The sequence below is a fragment of the Cryptotermes secundus genome, unplaced genomic scaffold, assembly GCF_002891405.2.
Source record: "Cryptotermes secundus unplaced genomic scaffold, Csec_1.0 scaffold871, whole genome shotgun sequence".
Classification (NCBI taxonomy): domain Eukaryota; kingdom Metazoa; phylum Arthropoda; class Insecta; order Blattodea; family Kalotermitidae; genus Cryptotermes; species Cryptotermes secundus.
In genome coordinates, this window is record NW_019740663.1 from 247266 (window position 1) to 268025 (window position 20760).

Genomic DNA, 20760 nt, shown 5'->3' on the forward strand with positions numbered 1-20760 from the left:
ATTACATTTATATCCCTTCTATGAGAACAGACACTCACCAGTTCCTAAAAATGCATTAACCAACAGTCTGCACAGCGACAGGCTAAGTGGCCGACGGTCGAGGTTTGATTCCTGGCAGAGGCAAGAGTTTTCTCTTCAGCACGGTGTCCAGACCCGATATGGGGCCCACCTAACCTCTCTTGCTGAACCAAAACGGGGGGCTCTTTCCCTAGGGGTGAAGGGATCGGGGCATAAAGCTAACCACTCACCCCCATCCAGTGCAGAAGTCAAGAATGGTGGAGCTATACCTCCTCTCCTAAACATGTCTTCATGGCATAGTGCTTAATTGTTTAAGCACAGGGATAACTTCATATTTTTGTTTTTACCAACCATCACTTTCCTAAAATACTGAAACTGTTCGTTTTCTGAGAAATAAGAATTGAATTTTTAAATATTAAGAAGAAATCATGCTACAGAAGGTCAACCAGGTCTGCGAGCTAACAGGATCCCCTCGGGTTCTGTGTTTTCCCATGGAAAGTCAAAGCAGTTATGGTTCGAATGAACTCCTAGACGAGTTCTGCTTGCTTACTTTGCTAATGTGCGCAGGCTAACTTGTCTGCTACTTGTGTACCACTTGGCATGCAGTCAACAAGGCCACGCACAGCATGTGCACTGTGCCAGTTACCACCAACAGCTTGTGTGATGTCATATGAAGAGACAACCACTAGTTGAACTGTGCTGTAGTATTTATTACAGTTGCACTGTATACACAGACGAACACACTGAACCAGAATTGTAGAACTGTAGAATCTAGGACTGTAACTCTAACTTCCACTCAATGTATCTTCTTATGTAACCTAGAGCCGGACCTATAGAAAACACATCACTGTCCGTATTGTTGTAGGCTTTGCCTAGCAACCGCTGTTTACTAGTCGTTGCTAAGCAATGAAGCTCGCGTTGTCACACTTGCTTGAATGTGGGCAGTTCCCACAAGCTAAACAAAGCTCCGAGCTTCAAGAGAAACCAGCATCACCACTGTATCGTCATTTGGAAGATTTCTGAACACTTCTTATAGAGTTTTGTCTGCGTACAAAACTGCATATGTTACTAAGTCCGATTCGACCTAATTTAACTAACTAAAATTTTATGCACTTTAAATTTACTTGCTCATGGAGCTGAGCCCTTCTTGCGGAGCCGCAAATTCTGCAGCTACTCAAGAATTTACCAGCATTTTATGGAACCACAAGGTTCATTACTGTGTTCACAAGAGTCCTTCACTGGTCCCTATCCTGAGCCAGATCAATCCAATCCATATCATCCCATCCTATCTCTCTAAGATCCATTTTAATATTGATACAATTTAAACTAACGCTGTAATTTTATATAATTCAGACATTATTTGTATATATCTCAAGTATCACCTGATGATGGCCTTTCTGGGCCGAAACATGTTAAGTTAAATAATAAAAACATCTGTTTGTATGATAGTAACCTCTCCGTTTTACTTATCTATGTGTTGAGAAAGTGTTTTGCACTTTTTATTCTTGATAATATTGTCATGTGTAGGGGGGCACGCGTGACGAAAATGACGGGTTCTAGATAGGATGATTCGATTTATTAGCATATTGGTTACAATCTCTCTTAATCACGTTTAAATACAGCGTTATCTCTGATTTACACACACACACTGGTCCTCTCCTGATACCACAACTAAAACACAGCCTCGCTGAACCACACACTCCAATTATTACATATAAATTAAATCTTCTTGTCTTCTACGAGCTTCCCGTGGCTATCTTCCACTGAGAACTCACAACTGAATCGTAGCGCTGATTGTTTTTAAGTAACTCCTTTGCACGGACCCCACGGAAACACTGTCTCCCATTGTTGTGGATGCAGGTTTACCGTTGCGTTCCCTGGCAACAGACTTCCTATCTCAGTGCTCCTTCTCGGCGCGGACAGCATAGAAGTTCCCTTTCTATTATTGTTGGCTGTACTCGTCTTTACAAACCCCGCCGGCAGGTTACGCATTGCTGAAATCTGTCACAATATCTTTACAATAGTGGACGACCGCCCCGTCCCTAAAAAGCACCACTTGAGCATCATGTTGCACTGGGTAATAATTTGAAAGGGTTGTCCTGAAGATGAAACTTCCTATCATGCTTGTAGACTGCTGGTGTGCTACGTTTACTGTTATATAAATAATATTTCTATGCTTGTAGACTGTTGGTCTGCTACGCTCACTCTTACATAAATAATATTTCTATGCTTGTAGACTGCTGGTGTGCTACGTTCACTCTTATATAAATAATATTTCTATGCTTGTAGACTGTTGGTCTGCTACGTTCACTCTTATATAAATAATATTTGTATGCTTGTAGACTGCTGATGTGCTAAGTTGGCACTCGTATATAAACATGCGACATGTATCGACCTTATAACTTCACCACCAAGTGGCTGCTTTTATGTAATCGATGTATTGTGTTGCTTTCTTCTGCTCTAAAAACTTGAATAAAACTAGTTGCAAAATATTGTTGAATTTTTTAAACATAAGTTAAATAAGGCAAAGTTGCCCCTGTACTTAATTAATTGAGCACCATGGCACGAAGACATAGTGGGGAGTGGAGGTATAGCTCCACGTTCTTGACCTTGTGACTAGAGTGGAGGTGACTGGTCAGCTTCAAGCCTCTGCCGCTTTACCCTCCTGGGAAACAGCCCCCAGTACCCTTTGGACAGGAGGCTGCGTAGGCCCCAGAGCCGGTGTGGACGATGTGGAGAAAAAAAAGATTTTGTCCTTGAAATTTATTAAAACATATTCTTTTTTATTCTTTGTTTTCAGTTTCATTTTCTTGAGTATGTGCGGGGTCCTATTGCGGTAGGGTGCGGCCGCGCCATAGCTCAAGCGGTTAGTCGCTGGCTTCCCACCGCGACGGCCCGAGTTCCATCCCGGGTCTGGTCAAGTTGGATTTGTGGTGGACAAAGTGGCGCTGGGGCAGGTTTTCTCAGAGTACTTCGGTTTCCCGTGTCAATCGTCTTTCCACCAACTGCTCCACAATTACCCTCACCTATCATCTGGTGCTGGTACAATAGGCCAGAAGTTGCCGCAGTACAAGGGACTTAGTTGTCACAAGTTTCATTCGTGCAAAATTTGCTAGGATATGAACGCACAAACTTATGTTCTTGCGAAGTTCTATAAATATTCGTTATCTTGAAGAATGTTTGTCAGTGGCTATAATCTTGATTAACACGGTTTCTTGCAGACGTTTCCTTCCTCTCGAAGCAGCATTCCAAACACTGAACATTTTATTTTATATCACGAATAGACACACGTGTACTGGTACCAGGCGCACTTGTTTACGAACCTTGTTATCTCTCGTTATCAGAGGATGAAGTAGGGGCACGAAACATGCATGGGAGACATGAGAAGTGCATGCACAATTCCGAACGGAAAACCAAAAAGGAACAGGACAATTATAAGGGCTAGATATAGATGGGAGAACAATATTTTACGATAATTCAAACGAAACCCGTTCGGAGATTGTTCTAGGCCAGGCCTGTCCAACTTCAAAGAGGTTGTGATCGACTTTTTAGTGCCAAAACTGCCAGTGATCTACCACCCCCTCCTATCATAGTACATCGCTATAAGCAAAAATATTGATAAAAATAACACGACACATGATGTTTGTTGTAAAGGCAACATACATTGAAAGTACAGAAAAATAGGAATGATCAATACTCATTTTCCCTTCAAAATCTGAATATTAATTCGCTTAGTGGGGTGGGACTAAGTCCCTTGTACTGCGGCCACTTCTGGCCTCTCGTCCCAGCCCCAGATGATAGGTGAAGGTGATTGTGGAGCAATTGGTGGAATGAAGATTGGCAGGGGAAACAGAAGTACTCGGAGAAAACCTGCCCCAGCGCCACTTTGTCCACCACAAATCCCACTTGACCAGACCCGGGATCCAACCCGGGCCTCCGCGGTGGGAACCTAGCGACTAACCGCTTGAGCTATGGCGCAGCCCCAAAATCTGAATATAATCGTATTATATTACGAGTGAATGTACATGCTTTTCAAGTATAATTTCCTTATAGTCCTATGAGATCGCCCAAAAATCGTCCCGCGATCGACGCGTTGGACATGCCTGTTCTAGGCGGAGCAGAGGTCGTTGAAATAGTCCCCATGGGCGCTGAGGGAGGCAACTCACTGAGGACGCACCAGCCGATTGATCGCATGTGCAGAATACTCCCTGTGTTGATGCTGGAACCACTGCACCATCTACACACAGCCGAAAATGCGAACTCCGATAAGTTAGATGTTGAAATAACAGGATATGGAGGATATGGATTGGATTCATCTGTTTTAGAATAGGGGTAATTTGCGAGTTCTTATGAGCATGGTAATGAACCTTATAGTTTCTTGAAAGGCATAGAATTTCTTGAATAGCTGCGTTAATATTAGCTTGTAAGAAGGACTCACCGCTGCGTGGAGTATGCGATATTATGTCTGTCATAGAACCAGATAACACTAATTAATGACACTATAAGATGGATTTTGACCGCCTCTGTGGTGTGGTGGTCAAGAGTTCCAGGCTACAGATCCAGAAGGCCCGGTTTCGATTCCCGGCGCTGCCAGATTTTCTGAGAACTAGTGGGTATGAAACGGGCTTCACTCAGCCTTGTGACGATAATTAAGGACCTATTTCAAGGAAATAACAGCTCCGGTCTAGAAAACCGAGATTAACGGCCGTGAGGATCCGTTGCGCCGACCACGTGACACCTTTATACGCAAAAGTTGGCACTAACTTCTCCGACAAGCGGCGTCGCTCGGTCGGTATAGTTCCCTTGCGGACTAAAACTACGGATTTTTTTGTTGTTACACTTCCGCCTGCGTTTAGTTCTATGTCTTCCTACTTATGGCTGTACAGTCTTTTTGTTGGACCTTGGCCGCATTTTCAATTTCTTAATCCTATACACGGTCGGTAGGACACCTCGGACGGGGGATCAGCCGTCGCAACAGGACAGCACACAATAAACGCGCACAGACATTCGTGCCTTGAGTGGGATTCGAGCCCACGATCCCAACGTTCGAGAGAGCGAGGACAGTACATACTTCAGACGGCGCGGCCACTGGGATCTGCTGTGTGTCTTTAAATGAAGGACCTGCGAAGGAAGTAATAAATTAAGGCTTCAGACAGAGAAGGATGTATGCAGTCGCTATTCCGTTCTGTATAGCATTCATCTTGTCGACCTTGAGAGAGACCAGAACAACACAATTGATCCAGGAAGTAGAATAAGACAAATGCTCAAGTATGCTTATTTATGTTCGCGATTGGGCATAACTTAATATAACTCCGCGAGGAAATTTTTCATCGTGTAATTTGTAATTTATTTTTTAAATAAAAATAGTGTGATAGAGGATCCCATATTATGGCCCTGTGACCCTGGGGTGGACTCAACCTCTAACAGAAATGAGTATCAAGAATCTTCCTGTGGGGTAAAGGGCGGCCGGCGCGTAAAACTGACAGCCTCACCGCCACCTATGAGCCGATTTTCTAGAAAATATGGGAACCTCGACGTCTCACAACCCCTTGGGCGTCCACGGCCTGTTGCAGGGATACAATTATGTCCTTAGGCACTCAGCGAATTTGTGGGTATGTTAACGTAGGTAACTACATTGGTCGAAGTGTAACTGCTTTCTGAAGCCATGCTGAGAAGGATCAGGTCCAGTTCTTAACAAATAACGGGAATTATAATGGATAATTATTTAACATATTTTTAAAAAATCTTGAATAAGCGAATACTCTTTATAAGCCTAATTATTACCCATAATGTAAGTACCTTTTTTAAAGATTAAGGATACCGAAATTGTGTCAAAATTGACAGTTTATGGAATTTTGTTTCATGCTTTCAAAAGATGCTTTATTGTCTGAAGATTTTAAATAGCATCGCTTTATTCCCCTGGGTGTCTCCAAAGGTCGTGGAAAGTAATATCAGAATTTGTAAAATAATTACAATTCATTTGTAGACCAAGTAAGTTATATATAAAAGACTACTGCTTGGAGATGATAGGTCGATAACGTAGAAGTATTTTGTAACAAGACTGTCACACACACTGTGTTCCAAACAGAAACACGAGTTCAGAGTGGCGCAACATGTAGCGCCAGTATAAATATGTATTAAGAAGAAATCATCTGTAGGTTGACGTCTGATATGCAGTGTTTGGAGATTTGATCTTTCTAATTGACTAACATAATGTTAGTGAATAATCTAAAAATCCTTTATGGTAATAGTAATAATAATAATATGACAACAAATAATGGAGATTGTCATGAAATGTTACAACTGTTTTTGTTGCTGATGTTACGTAGAAACCTATGTTAAGCCATATAACGTAGAGAGTTATGATATAGCTAATGTGAACAGTGCTTAATAATTTATATAACTGGAAATTGTGTGAACAGGTTTTTATAATATATATAATTTGTAATTTAAAGGAACTGAGGTTTGTGTTAAATTGATTTATTTGTTATTACAGGCGTTCCTTCAAAACAAACCCGAAAAGAGGGCCCGGGGCACCGCAATAAACTCGTCATTCACCTTCAAGTGTTTCGACCACCAGACCTGTGGAGGCAATGACACGAAATCTTGGCAACAGCAGCAGTAGCTGTCAGTACAAGACTCACTTTCGGGATCATCGAATTAAGTGCAACGAGAGTGAGGATTTGAGCAATCTGCAGTCTTCGTTGCATAGGTATCGCTTGGCCGTCACGACGAACAGCAACGAGCACAGCGAGCTTTGCAAGCCCGTGAATGTCACGTCTTCCTTATTGTGCAGTGAAACAGGAGGAAGTGAAATCGGGAAACACAGACACAATTACCGTATTCGGCGCGAACGCGTGTGCAGATCCTGGACCAGTGGTTACGGTACGTTGGTGGAGGATAAGGAGTCCGCTTTCCATCGAGACAGAGTCGTGTTGTTCGCAGATAAGCAGCAGCAGCAGCAGCATCTAGCTCGCCAGAAAGTGTGTCCACCAGACTTGCGCAGTAAGCTTCGCCGCGCCACATCCCTTGTCATCGCCACGCCCTGGAAACACCAGACTCACACAGCTGATGCTGTCCCCAACGCTGCTAAAGCGAGTCATCGTCGTAGTCGCATCGATCTGTTGCTGATGCCGAGTCTCAAGTCCCTAGTGAGCCGACGCTCCTCCTCGTCCCGTGCAGCAGGGATCAGTGGAGGTAGGGACAGGACCCTGCTTGTTCCCGGTATGGGCGGTAGCTCTAGCAGTTCCGTCCTGGCTGCCGGGAGCGGGGGCAAGTCGGTAGGTGACGTGTCAACTGTAGGAGCAGGTGCTACTCTCATGGTGCCACTAATGAAAAGAGAAGCGAGTTGCAGTAGCCTTGCGCCGTCAATAAGAATAAATGGGAACGATTTTCGTGGCAGTGGGATGATAAGTGATATACCAAGCGGAGAGCAAGCTGCTAGTGGTGGTGGAAATATGAGGAAGTGCGAGACAATGCTCACTTTGTCAAGTTTCGGTGCCGCGTTGCAGAGGTCAGCGTCCTCCTCGCGGACTACGATACACGTAGAACCGTTAAGACCGGTAAACAGATTACGCGTTCTACCGCATTATTCAAGTTCAGGGCTTTCTCCGAATGTTGGAGGCGGCTCTGTGAGTAGGATGTGTTCACGGTGTAGCAGTCTACTCTCCATGGCTTCCTCATCACGGTATTCTCTCAACACGGCCGGTGGTGGATTTGTGCCCTGCAGTCCTGGTGGAAATCAGCCCGACCAGAGCTTACTCTGCAAGTTGTGTCTAGGGGATGTTCCTTTCGGCATGGCGTACGAAATTAAACAGTGTGGCTGCGCCTTCTGTAAAGACGTGAGTAAACTTTGTCAAATTTCCAATACAATTATTATTATTACATGATACTGCCGTGTTAGCAGGGGGGCGTGTTCTTAGAGCGATCACGAATAGCAAAATTCGAGACTAGGTCCGTGAACTATGAATTGACTGAGACCTAGTACACGGCCTTTAAATGTTATTACGTACATTTAACATTTACACTTGCATTAATGTTATCACCTGCAATTATTTCGGGAGGCATGGGGTCACGGGAAACAGAAGAGGTGATTAATTGCGCATCATACCGCCACATAGCGACGCACTGACTGGGATATTGTGACGCAGCGCGCGTGGTTTAGATGCTCAGACTACGCACGAGGCTGTAGTGTTGTTTGCATTGCGAAGAAGACCGCGAATACGGAGCAGTCACTTTTTATACAAAGGGATGTAAAATCCAAATGGAATGCCCCGTAATGGCTGCTCGTTAAGGATTGCAGCGTGAAAATACAAAGTACCGTTGCGAAGTCTGGAGTTCTTATGTACTTCATACGGTTTTGTCTGCCAGCTTGTATACTTTTGATGAATCTTTTGAGGGTAAATGTAGGTCAAGTTAATCTCTAGGTTCTGGCAGATTTGCCTGTTATGTACATAAAGCCCAGGAAATGAAGACAACTCTTCTTCTGCTTTGACGGAATAGCTCTTTGGCATGTGCCCATTCAGAATTAATTAAATTTGAAATTTGAATCTTACAAACAGTTTGTAGGACCCCTTGGACAAGGGATCAGCACGCCTCAAGGCCGCTATCTACACAGGACGAACACAAACACAGAATAAACGCAGACAGACATCCATGCATCGAATGGAATTCGAACCCACGATCCCAGTGTTTTAGCGGTCGAAGACATTTCATGCATTAGACAGCTCGGGTAACAACTCATAACAGTAAAATAAGGCACGTGTTTCTCCGTGCTTAAGCTCCGCCCCACGATGACGTCTTTACCATAGCTTTCGTCGCAGAAAGTGGAAAAATGTACGTCCCGGCAGCTAATCCCAGGGATGTAAGTTTTGAGGTTTTCACGGCGATGACAATGAAGAAAGTCGTGTTCTGGGTTTAGGCACCGTGTATTCTTCGTTTTGGCCGACGTTTCNTGCAGAAAGTGGAAAAATGTACGTCCCGGCAGCTAATCCCAGGGATTGTTTAGGTTTGACGTCTACAATAGCAGAACTGTTTATTTTAATTATGACTCATAATTTTTAGATCTGCAAGAATTATGCCTGATAGTAGGTTGTGATCTTCACACCTAGTAACCCAGGTGACGAGCATTGCGCATGCGCATGCGCCAATATCGTGAAAGCCTTTCAACCGTTATGTCAGTGTAAGCTTATCAGGTCCATTCTCAATTTGTAAGGGCAGCATGTGAACTGAACACGAGTTGTCATGGCCCGCAATTATGTTTTGGCCTGCCAAACTCGTCCCTGTGTGCGTCGCCACGCTCATATGTGTGTGGTGAAATTAATCCGAGCCAGACTCGTACGTGTATGGGCCGCCTAAGGCATGAACTGTCTTCGCTCGCTCGAACAATGGGATCGTGGGTTCGAATCCCACTCAAGGCATGGATATCTGTCTGCGTTTATTCTGTGTTTGTGTGTATGTAGCCGCCTTGCAACAGGCTGATACCCCGTCCAAGGAGTCCTACCGACTGTGCATACAATTAAGAAACTGATAAAGCGGCCGAGGTCCGCTGGGGCTGTAGTGCCAAGGGGAAAAAAATCATTGAAGTTCATTGATATGAGGAGTGGTTGAAATCATTCCTGCGGCGTCATTGTGCTTCTGAGAGATGCAGTACTACACTCATACTTCCATATGCTACAATGATGATTTCACGTCTTAATTTAACATACAAAGTAAGGTAAATTTGTACCTGTGCTTTAACTAATTAAGCACCACGCCATGAAGGCGTATGAGGGAGTGCATGTATATATCCACATTTTCTTGACCTCGGCACTAGTTGAAGGTGAGTAGTCAGCTTCACGCCCCGGCCGCTTTACCCCCGGGGAAAGAGCCCCTGATACCCATTGGGTGGACCCCACAGCTGGTTTGGACAACGTGGAAAAGAGAAAATTCTTGCTCCTACCGAGACTCGAACTCCGACCTCTCTGTCGTCCAGCCCGTAGCCAGTCGCTTTACCAACTGAGCTATCCCGACTCATAACATGCAGACATATCGGCAAAATGAACTGTTATCAAAATAAGTTAACATTCGTTACTCCAGACAGGTAAATATGACTTTCTGTAGAAACATATGAATTTTGCCTCCTTAGTAAACGGTCTTCACTATTCCTCACGTCGTGGTTTTGTGTGTAAGTGCGGCTGTTACGTAGAACACGGACAATAATTGCCGTATCACTTCTACTGTCGCTAAGTGTTATCGGCAGCGGGTTTTTCGTTGAGTATACGTGCTCGTAGAATAAAAGAAATCACCCCGTTACGTAAAGAGTCCAATAACCTAAGTATGATCTTTGTTAACTGTTCCGCTGTGGTATTCAGCGCTTTGTGAAGTGACGTGTTTTGCCCCCCCCCACGTAACGTGATGTATTGTCCTGGGCGCCATGAAGCCAGTTGAGACAAGCAGTACACGGTTCTCTCTGTGACTGCGTAGTGAGTCTGCATTGGTATTTGAATATGCTGTGAGGGTTCCAGAGGACATACAAGTGACAGCTAGTGACGTCACACGAACTGTTGACGTTGTGTGCAATATTAATAGTTGTCTCAGGCAGCCAACTGTACAGAACTTTCTTTCCTTCCTGTTGTTTTTTCATCCTACATTTTTTTTATTGTGGCTGTTTTTGAGTTGGCACCAGTGCTCTGCCACAGGCGGTTAGTTGCCGGCTTACCACAGACGTGACCGAGGTACGATCCCAGGTTACGTGGAATTTATGGTGGATGAAGTGGCACTGGGGCGGAATTTCTCCAGGTACTTCGGTTTCATTGGATAGCGCTGTTGGTATAGCGACTAGCTACGGGTTGGAAGACCGAGGGGTCGGAATTCAAGTCCCGATAGGATAAAAAATTTTCTCCACGTCATCCAGACCGACTGTGGGGTCCACCCAACCTCCTATCCAATGGGTGCCCTAGAGTAAAACGGCCGGGGCGTGAAAGTGACCACTCGCTTCCAGCTATTGCCGAGGTTAAGAAAATGTTCATCTGTACCTCTGCTCTTCCCCATACGCCTCCACGCCATAGTGCACAGGGACAACTTTACATTTTTTTTACCCTTGACTTCGGTTTCATTTGCCAGTTTTCGTTCCTCCAGCTGCTCCATGTTCATCACATCCTGTCATCTTAGTACCGACACTCGATAGTGCAGTCACTGCCGAGTGTGCACCTTATGCGTTTGAGTAAATTGTACTACGGATTGTGTTGATGAAGTCACTGCATTTTCGCTTGGCACATCGCGTAAAACGCGAGCCCTCGATTGTAGACCATGAAGTGCTGAAGAGCGCGATACCAGGGAGTTAAGCTCTCCCTCGGGATATAATTTTGTCAGTCAACTTGTTTAGGTTTTATTATTAACGTGTCCACGTGCTGCCTGTCCTTTGCCACGCGTGAAAGTAATATAACAGGCTGTTAGCAGCTACAGCGTTGTCCTGGAGACGAAGAGCGTACCGGAAGTTACAGCCCATTTTGTTTTGTAAACTATAATTTTCCAGTAGTTTTGTTTGCGCATGAAACTTGGTCTCTGACGTTGAGGGAAGGGCATAGACGTAGGGTAGGGTGCTGAGGCGAAACTAACGGCCGTGGGGATCCGTTGCACTGACCACGCGACAACCTCTATCTGCGGCGGCCGCTCGGTCGGTATAGTTCGCTTGCGGACTACAGGCTACGGTGTGTAAGGACCAAAGGATGGCGCTTGTGAACACGGTTATGAACCACCGTGTTCAGTAAAATGCTGGTAAGTTATTCATTAGATGTGACTGGCGGCCTCACAAAAGGGACGCAGCCTCATGGAGTTGGTTCGTAAGTTAGGAAAGTCTGGTGTTATATTGTAACTTTAATTGCTGTTGGTTTTCTGGGATGCGTCGTCATGTAGTCTTGTAGGCGGATATTGACGATCCGGGGAAACATGATACTACCATCATCAGCGTTGAAATGTCGTTATTGTCATTCAGGACGGCAGAGGAACATCAGGATGTACGGTCATTAAGTTTCTCTTTACACAGGAAGCTTCCAGTGCTGAAATTCGTCGACAGTATACAAGCATAGCAGTCACTCATGATCCACGTGTTTGGGTGGTGTCTTGTGTTTCAGGAAAGGCGATAAATCCGTTAGTGATGACGTGATGTGACGTACATTGCTGTCACTGATGCATACATGATGATCAGGCCGAACTGCGCAAGTCCCTTATTTCTGACGGACGGTTGCAAGAATCTTGTCCGTCGCTTTGTTTTCTACAGCAGCGGGAAAACGGACGGAGCTGCAATCTACTTATGGAAGGAAATACGCATACCTAAATGAAGCCGTGCAATTGGTAAAATGAGATTGTCTTCATTCTGTTCTCTGTGGCCTGTCCGTAGCGTCTTACGACAAACGCCGCGCATGCGAAGTAGGTTCCTCGTTTTCGCGCACCGGACTGTAGTTCCTCTTGCACAATAATAGTGGCAGCAGTTTATAGTTTACTCATCTTGATGTTTTCTTAATTTAGTTATATTACTCATACTGTGAGGCTAAAAACTGCATAATGAGGAGCTTCATAACTTGTACTCTTCCCAAAGTGTAAGGGTAACTAGGATCTTCAAGTCAAGGAGGACGAGGGGCAGGGAATGTGGCACGATTGGGGGGGAAGAGGAATGCATATAGGATATTGGCGGAAAATCCAGAGGAAAAGAGACAACCCATTTTGATGTGTTAATTTATTTGTATTCATAGTATGAGACTGAGAAAACTGCATAGTGAGGAGCTTCATAACTTGTTCTCTTAGCCAAGTATAGTTAGAATGATCAAGTCAAGGAGGATGAGATGGGCATGGCGAAGAGGAATGCATGTGGGATATTGATGGGAAAGGCAGGAGGAAAGAGACCACTAGGAGAATCATGATGTAGGTAGATGGATAATATTAAAATGTATCTTAGAGATATGGGATTTGGTGATATGGACTAGATTTATCTGACTCAGCATGGGGACCAGTGGAGAGCTCTTGTGAACGTTGTAATAAACCTTTTGGTTTATGAAGTTCCTGAACAGATGCACAACTGTCGGCTTCTCATGAAAGGCTCAGCTCCAATAAGTTAGTTAGTGAAAATAAAACGGTAAAATTGTTCCTGTGCTTAATTAAGTACTATGCTATGAAGGAATATGGGGAAGTGTAGGTGTGGCTCCACCATTCTTGACCTCGGTACTAGATGTAGATGAGTGGTCAGCTTCACACCCTGGCCGCTTTTCCCCCTGGGAAGGAGCATGCGGCACCCATTGGATAGGAGTCTGGACATTGTAGAGAAGAGAAAATTCTTACCTCTACCGGGAATCGAACCCAGCCCGTAACCCGTCGCTATACCGTACTGTGAAGCCATGTCATAAAGGCAGTCAGACACCACATCATCACCGCGGAGGCCCGTGTTCACCCCTGACCCAGGCCTTGGCTGATTACAAAGTTAGGACATTTTTTAATGCCTCAGCCTCTAACAGAAACGAGTATCAGGAATTAAATAAATAATGTTCCTGGGAAGTAAAGCGCGGCCGCCGTGTAAGGCTGACAACCTTACCGCCATCTTTGAGCCGATTGTCTAGATACTGTGCGACCCTCAACGTCTCTCAACCCTATGGGCCTTCGTGGCCTGTTACAGGGATAGCTTTTTTTTAATGGTACGAGATAGTCTTCTTTTCAAAATTGGCGTTGCCCGTCTCACTCTACGTAAGAGCGCTTGTTTGTTGTAATAGCTTGTTACACACCTGGTGTAGTACTGCATGGCCCAAAAGCGTGTTGACACTTCTGCTTCTTTGTTGATGCGAAGTCTTGGTCTGTGACGCTAAGGGAAGAGCGTTGACAGAGGTATTTGAGGACAGGGTGCTGGGGAGAACATTTGGACCGAAAGGGGTTGAAGTAATAAGAAACTGGAGAAAAGTAATTTAGGAGCTTCATACCCTTTACTCTTCGCCAAACATAATTAGACTAATCAAGTGAAGGAGGATAAGATGAGTAGGACATATAGCATGAATAGCGTAAAAAAGAAATGCATGTAGGATTTTGGTGGGAAAGCCAGAAGGAAAGAGACCACTAGGAAGACATAGACGTCGATGGGTGGATAGTATTAAGTTGGATCGTAGAGAGATAGGATGGGGTGGTGTGGACTGGAGTTACCTGGCGCAGGATAGGGACCAGCGGCGGGTTTTTGTAAACACGGTACTGAACCTTCGGGTTCCGTAAAATGTCAAGAAATTCTTGAGTAGCTACACAACTGGCGGCTTCTCAAGAAGAAGTGTGCTCTATGTAGTTAGTTCTTGTGAAGTTTGTAAAGCGCATAGCTTGAGAAGATGCTCTTACGTAAAGAAAGATAATTATTTTTAATACGTTTCTAATGAAAGTAAAACTTTAGAAAAAAGTACGGGGTTTTCGTTAAATTTCAGAATCTGTAGAGAGATGTCGAATGCTTCATTGTATGTAGAGTGATGCTTATCCATTATTGTGGGACTACAGATACGTAAAGTTTTGGAGAAGGGATTTTTAATGGTATTCGCCAGGTTGATGCACTTGTATGGTCCTCTTATTCACAGAGAATTACAAACTCACAGAATTATCTTAAGTTGGATTCCCGTGTAGCATTATTATGAATAAGCGCACTAATTCAGCATACTTAACAGAAGACGCGCAGAATTACCGAATTTTTATAGTTTGTCCATCGTCCTCAGCGTTTCGCAAACTGAGTCTGTTTCCGTCCTCAGGTGAGGCTCCTACTCTGTTGGGTCTGTTAGAAAGAGCCTAACTTCAGCCATTGACCCATCTCTTTTTAACGGAACCAACAGAGCAGGTGCCTCTCATCCATTCATCTGAGGATGTCAACATTAAGTTTCCGAAAAGTTGTATTCTTAACGGCCGTGGGGATTCGTTGCGCTGACCACGCGACACTCTCTATCCGCTGAAGTTGGCACTAACTTCGCCGACAAGCGGCGGTCGCTTGGTCGGTATGGTTCGCTTGCGTACTAAAACCATGGAATTTGTTTTGTTTTTTGTCTGTGTTCTTTAGAATATCAGACAGTGGACAAAGTAAAAAAGAACTCAGTAATTCCGAATGTTTTGCGCAATCGTCACAACCCTTTAAAATCAACAGTATACCAGAAGACGAATGCTGAAAAGTTAAGATCATTTCTGGGTCCATCTAGCCTCATCTAGTGGGCGCCTTGAATAATTTTCGGGAGGTGGAGGGTTGTAAAGCGACGGAGACGTGAAACTGACCAGTGACCATCTAGTGCCAAGCACGGAGTATGGCCTCTCTTCCTTCAAACATCTTCATGGCCTGGTGCTTAAATAAGCACATTTTACTCTGAGGTAATTCCATTTCATTTCTCCTTGATCTTGAATTAGCACGTGCGCAATTAGGAGTTCTCGTCTGTATGCAGGTCATCTCTAGTTACGTCATGTGATAAGTGTTTCGCTGGCCTTCCCAGACTATTTTCCTCGTGTTAAACCCATGTCAGCGCAGGAATCAGATGTCCAACCTTGGCAGACTTTCCTTACAATTTGTTCAGAAGCAGTGGAGTGCTCCTTGTTGGTGTAAGCCTTTAGAAATAGTTTTGAAACATGCTGTGTAAGCTCTTAATACAAGTGCACGGGTGTATGACTGTAGGTCTTTGCAAAGACGATGCCATGTGACCGGGAGTTTTCCCCCTTGTGTTTCCCCAGCCTTAGGTGGATGCTGGGAGAATCCGCCAAGCTGAGCACCCACGTCCTTGTTAAGACACCCATCGGCAGTTTTCATTATGTCATAATCTTAGAGACTTTAGTTTGTAACAAGAGTTAATAAAGCCTTCGAAAATGTGGCTCAGGACGGTTCTTTGGGAACGACGATAACAGATGAGAATTACATTCACAAATAATTAAGAAACAGATTAAGTTCCAGGAAAGCTTGCTGCAGTTTCATGCGGAGTATTGTGACATGTAGGCGTTTCTAAGACACGAATTAGCAAACACGTTTCCGCGCGGAGATACGATTCGTGGACACAAACCATCGCTGAGTGTTTAAATGTTCCCTAGGATACGAAAATGAAAGGTGGAAACCAGAGCGTTGCTATGAAATTAACACACGTTTCGATAGAGGAACTGTTGGAGGTGGTGATCTCCATTCGGTCCTTCCCGGAGTTATAAAGAGAGGTCACATGAGAATGCTGTCAGTTCAGCTACTGCAGTGCAGTGGAGCGTGCAGCTGTGGAGTGTTAACCAGCGCGCAACGGAAGCGGAAGAATCTCCATCATTATGATTAGTTACCAGGAGAGATGTAGTGAATGCACTGCAGAGGAATAGCCATTGTTGAGAGCTGTTACCAAGTAAAGACTAGTGGAAATAGACTGAGAAAACTTAGTGTGGAGTGATTTGTAGTGTGGAAATCAGTAGTGCTGTTGCAGTTATTTGTAGCTACGACCTGTAAGTGGGCAATAAAGTTATTTACCGATCCAAAACCCATTAATATTAGTCACGGAACCCCGGTCACGTGGCAGTATTTTGTCTTCCTATCACCTTTATTAAATTTAAAGATAAAATAGCTAGAAATGTAGCTGTTGTTTACATGGGCGTGAACGCGGTCTCTTTCCTTAACGCAGGAGCGTAGACTGGCGATGTCTGCATGCAGAGTTCCGACGAGAATATTCGGATCTGAGAGTGGGAAGAGTACATGATTAGGAACTCCATAGCTCGTAGTCTTCACCAAATATTATCACACCCTCGGTCACCAATCCGGTGGCTTCTTCTCAGACTTGGCACGTGAGTAGTTGCAGAGTAAGGGAGTTCAGTTTTGAAGGATGCTATATTCTGAGTTATGGAGTCATTTAGCCCGAAAGAAGTTTACCGACGTTTCGGAAGAATGTATACAAGATTACCCTACCTCATGTCTCAGAAGATAGTAGTCTTCATACCACCATGAGATCCTCCATTCTAAGAAAGTTCAGTTTTATCTTTTTATTATTATTCTTACTGGGGCGAGACTGAGTCCACTTGGTACTGCGGCCACTACTGGCCTATTCTACTAGCCCAAGATAATGGTGATTGTGGCGGAATGAAGATTGGCAGGGGAAACCGAAGTGCCCCAAGCGCCACTTTGCCCACCATAAATCCCACATGACCAGAACCCCGGCCGCCGCGGTGGGAAGGCAGCGGGCGGTCTTCATTTTTATCTTTATCAAGGAAAATTTTTTTTTGGGGGGGGGGGATGAATTTTAGTTGGAAAACCTGAAATGAAGAAACGGCGTAAGAGAGGTACCTCATGTGACTATAGCGGGGAGAGAGAATACCTAGAAATTGCAAACGACCTGGTAGGAGATGGATAGCTTCAAGGTGGAAATTAAGGAGAAAAGTTGCGAAGACTGACCGGTGGATGGGATTGTCTTACGGTCGTGTCAAATTGCGAGATTTGGCTCTAGTGGTGTTTGGACCTTGGGATTCTGCTACCACAGGCTGGATTACAAGTACTCAAGGGAATATAACAAGAAATATTGTTACGATTTGCATTAATTACCTTTTATGGGTAAAATGAACGTCAGTGGAAAGCTTTGTCGTCTTTTCTTTATGCATTTATATATTTATATATATTTTTTTAATTTCAAGTCATAGAACTATTCCGCGATCTCCGTACGGTCCACCGACCATGAGTTGAGCACTACTACTCCAAGCGAATTCCATGAAAGATAGAAACACAGCAGTAAGTGATAATAAATAACTGTAGCGAAGGTAAGGGATAAATATGTATTATGTCCTCGCCTTCCATTGCTGTAAGACATTTTATTGGTGCGTTGTTGCTGATTTACATTTAGTGCTTTACATCTTTTACAAGCGTTTTGCCGTGGGACGGCGTTTCCGAAGTGATCACTGCCAATAAATGTATTTATGTGCATGCTCTCATCGCTGTAACAATAATATCAACATTTCAGTCCTGTGCAACGCAGATGTTGTGGCACTCGTTGGCGGGTTGCTGACTGGGGAAACATAATCTAGGATCAAAGGGGACGTGTTTCATACGAACAAAATAACGCTTTACATATGAAACTGCTACACTTGGATACGTTATCATCGGTATAGCGGTCGTTGCCTAGTAGCGGACCTGCATACCACAATACTTTAATTTTTAAATATTTAGACGGCAGGCGAGAAGATAAAAGGTTCTAAACTGAGTGGTAATATTACCTGAATTTAATCTGATTTAGTTTTCTGAATCAAATTATTTGTTATTTATTTAAAAAGGAAATCAAATGTTACGTTTTTCAGAAACTATTCATCGTACATGATCTCGAGATCATGTATCAAAACATGCCAAAACCATGTATCACGTCCTAAGGAGGACACTGTCTTCTCTGTAGGATTATCCAATTGGCGATCAGATCCATATTTAATTCAAGAAAATCAGTGATAAAACAATTTGGGATACAGTGTGCGTAACAGAACATACTGTCACGTGTGTTAGTGACTTGTAGAGGGGGTTTGGATTGGTGGATCGGTTTATTGGATCTTTACTAGTCGTAACTGCAATTAATTATAACACAAGATTACTCTAACTATAACACATGAAATAATGTAGTTACTATAGGATTCTGACGATGGTGTATAACACACTGATATGTTGGGATTTTGGACTTCATCCATCGTCCTGGTTTTTAAGATAACAAATAAAAACACGACGTTTCGGAAACTGGATCTGTTTCCGTCCTCAGGTGAAGGAAAACACCTTCCAGTTTCCGAAACGTCGTGTTTTTATTTGTTATCTTAAAAACCAGGACGATGGATAAAGTCCAAAATCCCAACATATCAATGAAATAATGTCTTCGACACTTCCACTGTTTAGCTGCCTTGGATTTCTCCTCAAGTGACGGCATCTCATCTGCAAACTGCTCTATGTTCCGGTCTGGTTTGACCCCCGTTCATAGCTTAGAGAAAACCGAATAGAGAACACCGCATCTACTGGTCCCGTTTCTCTGCTTGTTCAATGTAATTACCGTGGTAATCAAATTACTGCCCAGAACGGACGTGTATGTGTTGACAGCGTAATACTCTGAACATGTTTAGCCAGCTGTTACCTGGCAATGGCCGTCTTTTGTGACTACTACTACTCCAGCTTTCAGGCGTCCTGTCACAGTATATTCTGCCCATTATGATCTAGGCCAGCATCTTTATTTGAACCATTTATCGATGTGATGAATGTCTGGCGAACATCAAGGAAAATAGATTCTAAACGGTTCTGACGATGGTGCATAATACTCAGAATTACTGGGTTTTCGACCTTTGCTCATCGGTTGGTATTGGAAAAACTGGAGGGGGGACACCTACAGGGGTTGTCCAGTGGTTGATATTAGCTCCTTCTAAGGAACTCAACAGAGTAGGTGCCTCCCGTCCCCCCATCTGAGGACGGAAACAGATCCAGTTTCCGAAACGCTGTGTTCTGTAATTTCTAGAATACGGGACGTTGGACAAAGTTCGAAAACCCAGTAATTCTGAATATCAAGAAAAATAACTACATATGAACATCATTAAAATCACAAGAATACAGTTACCACGGTAAGAGAAATTCTTTTAAAGTTTGATTTATGCTGCATGTTGTTCCGAACACACGTGGATGTGCGCATGTGCCAATGAGGTGACGTCTGTGTGGTCACGGAGGCCTATCAGCAGATGCTCTGAAGGTTAGTTAGTTAGTTAGTTATTGGAGAGGGTGGGTTTCCCCATGCACTGAGACCAGTATTGGTCCATTGTGTTTCCCTCTATGATATTCTACCAGTCTCTATACCCTACCGATATTGGTGTATACCATCAATCCCGACTCAGCCAGAGAGTTCGGCCTCTACTGGCTTGGCGGATCTATAATGCTTCCCCCATCTATCAGAGGCGTTAGAGACTACTGTTGGGCGGGAAATGTCCTTGAATTTAGCTCAGTGACCTCCTTTGGAGATATGAGGTTCTTTTACGTGCCGTAAAGCTACGACACGGGACCCACGGCTTAAAGTCCCTCCGGGAGGACTTGTTCCCTGAATTTTTCCGCCCTTAAAAATTCCACGACCTTCGCCGGGTTTGAACCCGCGTACCACGAGTCATGAGATGGGAACGTTACCTCTAGACTACGGAGGCCGCTTGCTCTGAAGGTTAGTCTTGTTCCTAAGTCGTTCTTGCTGTTCTGTTTCTGCCGTCCACCACGCGCACACAGCCTGCTGGTGGATGGTTAACATTCTCAGAGAAACTTCCACGGTGCCTCCGATTTCACTCGGTTTGACACATGCGCACATCCACGTACGCTCGGTACAACATGTCGCATAAATAAAGCTTGCAGTGTTTCTCTCACAGACCGTGAAAACCGCACTCTTATAACTTATTGATTTTCATATTAAAAATGTTAAAAATGCGGTCAGTCTTTCTGTGATAGTGTCCACATCTGTGTCACGTGTCACATATTTAACTTTCGAACGCTGTTCTACTTTCGTAGTGTTCCTGGCTGGATTTATTGCTCGATAATGTTATAAAGTACAACTGTGTTTGTATTGTCACGTGTTAGTGACAAGACACAGGGTTTGGATTGATAATTGCATTTATTGGACTTTTAAAACTCGTAACTACGAATAATCATAACAGTCTCGTTAAACTACACACTACAAAATCACTACTGCAAGCATCATCATCATCATCATCATCATCATCATTATCAGGTTTATTTCCTGGTATTCCTTTTCTTGAACCAGTGATGCATCTCACCAC

At 44.0% G+C, this 20760-nt stretch overlaps 1 protein-coding gene across 2 annotated transcripts in view; it reads left to right on the forward strand.

Annotated features, from left to right (window-relative positions):
- LOC111872553 overlaps nt 1-20760 on the forward strand; it is a 192711-nt gene that overhangs the window by 58124 nt on the left and 113827 nt on the right. For both annotated transcript variants that reach the window (XM_023866586.2, XM_023866587.2), the window contains exon 3: nt 6515-7859. In XM_023866586.2, coding sequence (XP_023722354.1) covers nt 6612-7859 — 1248 coding nt within the window. In that variant the 5' untranslated portion in view covers nt 6515-6611. The remainder of the gene's footprint in view (nt 1-6514; nt 7860-20760) is intronic.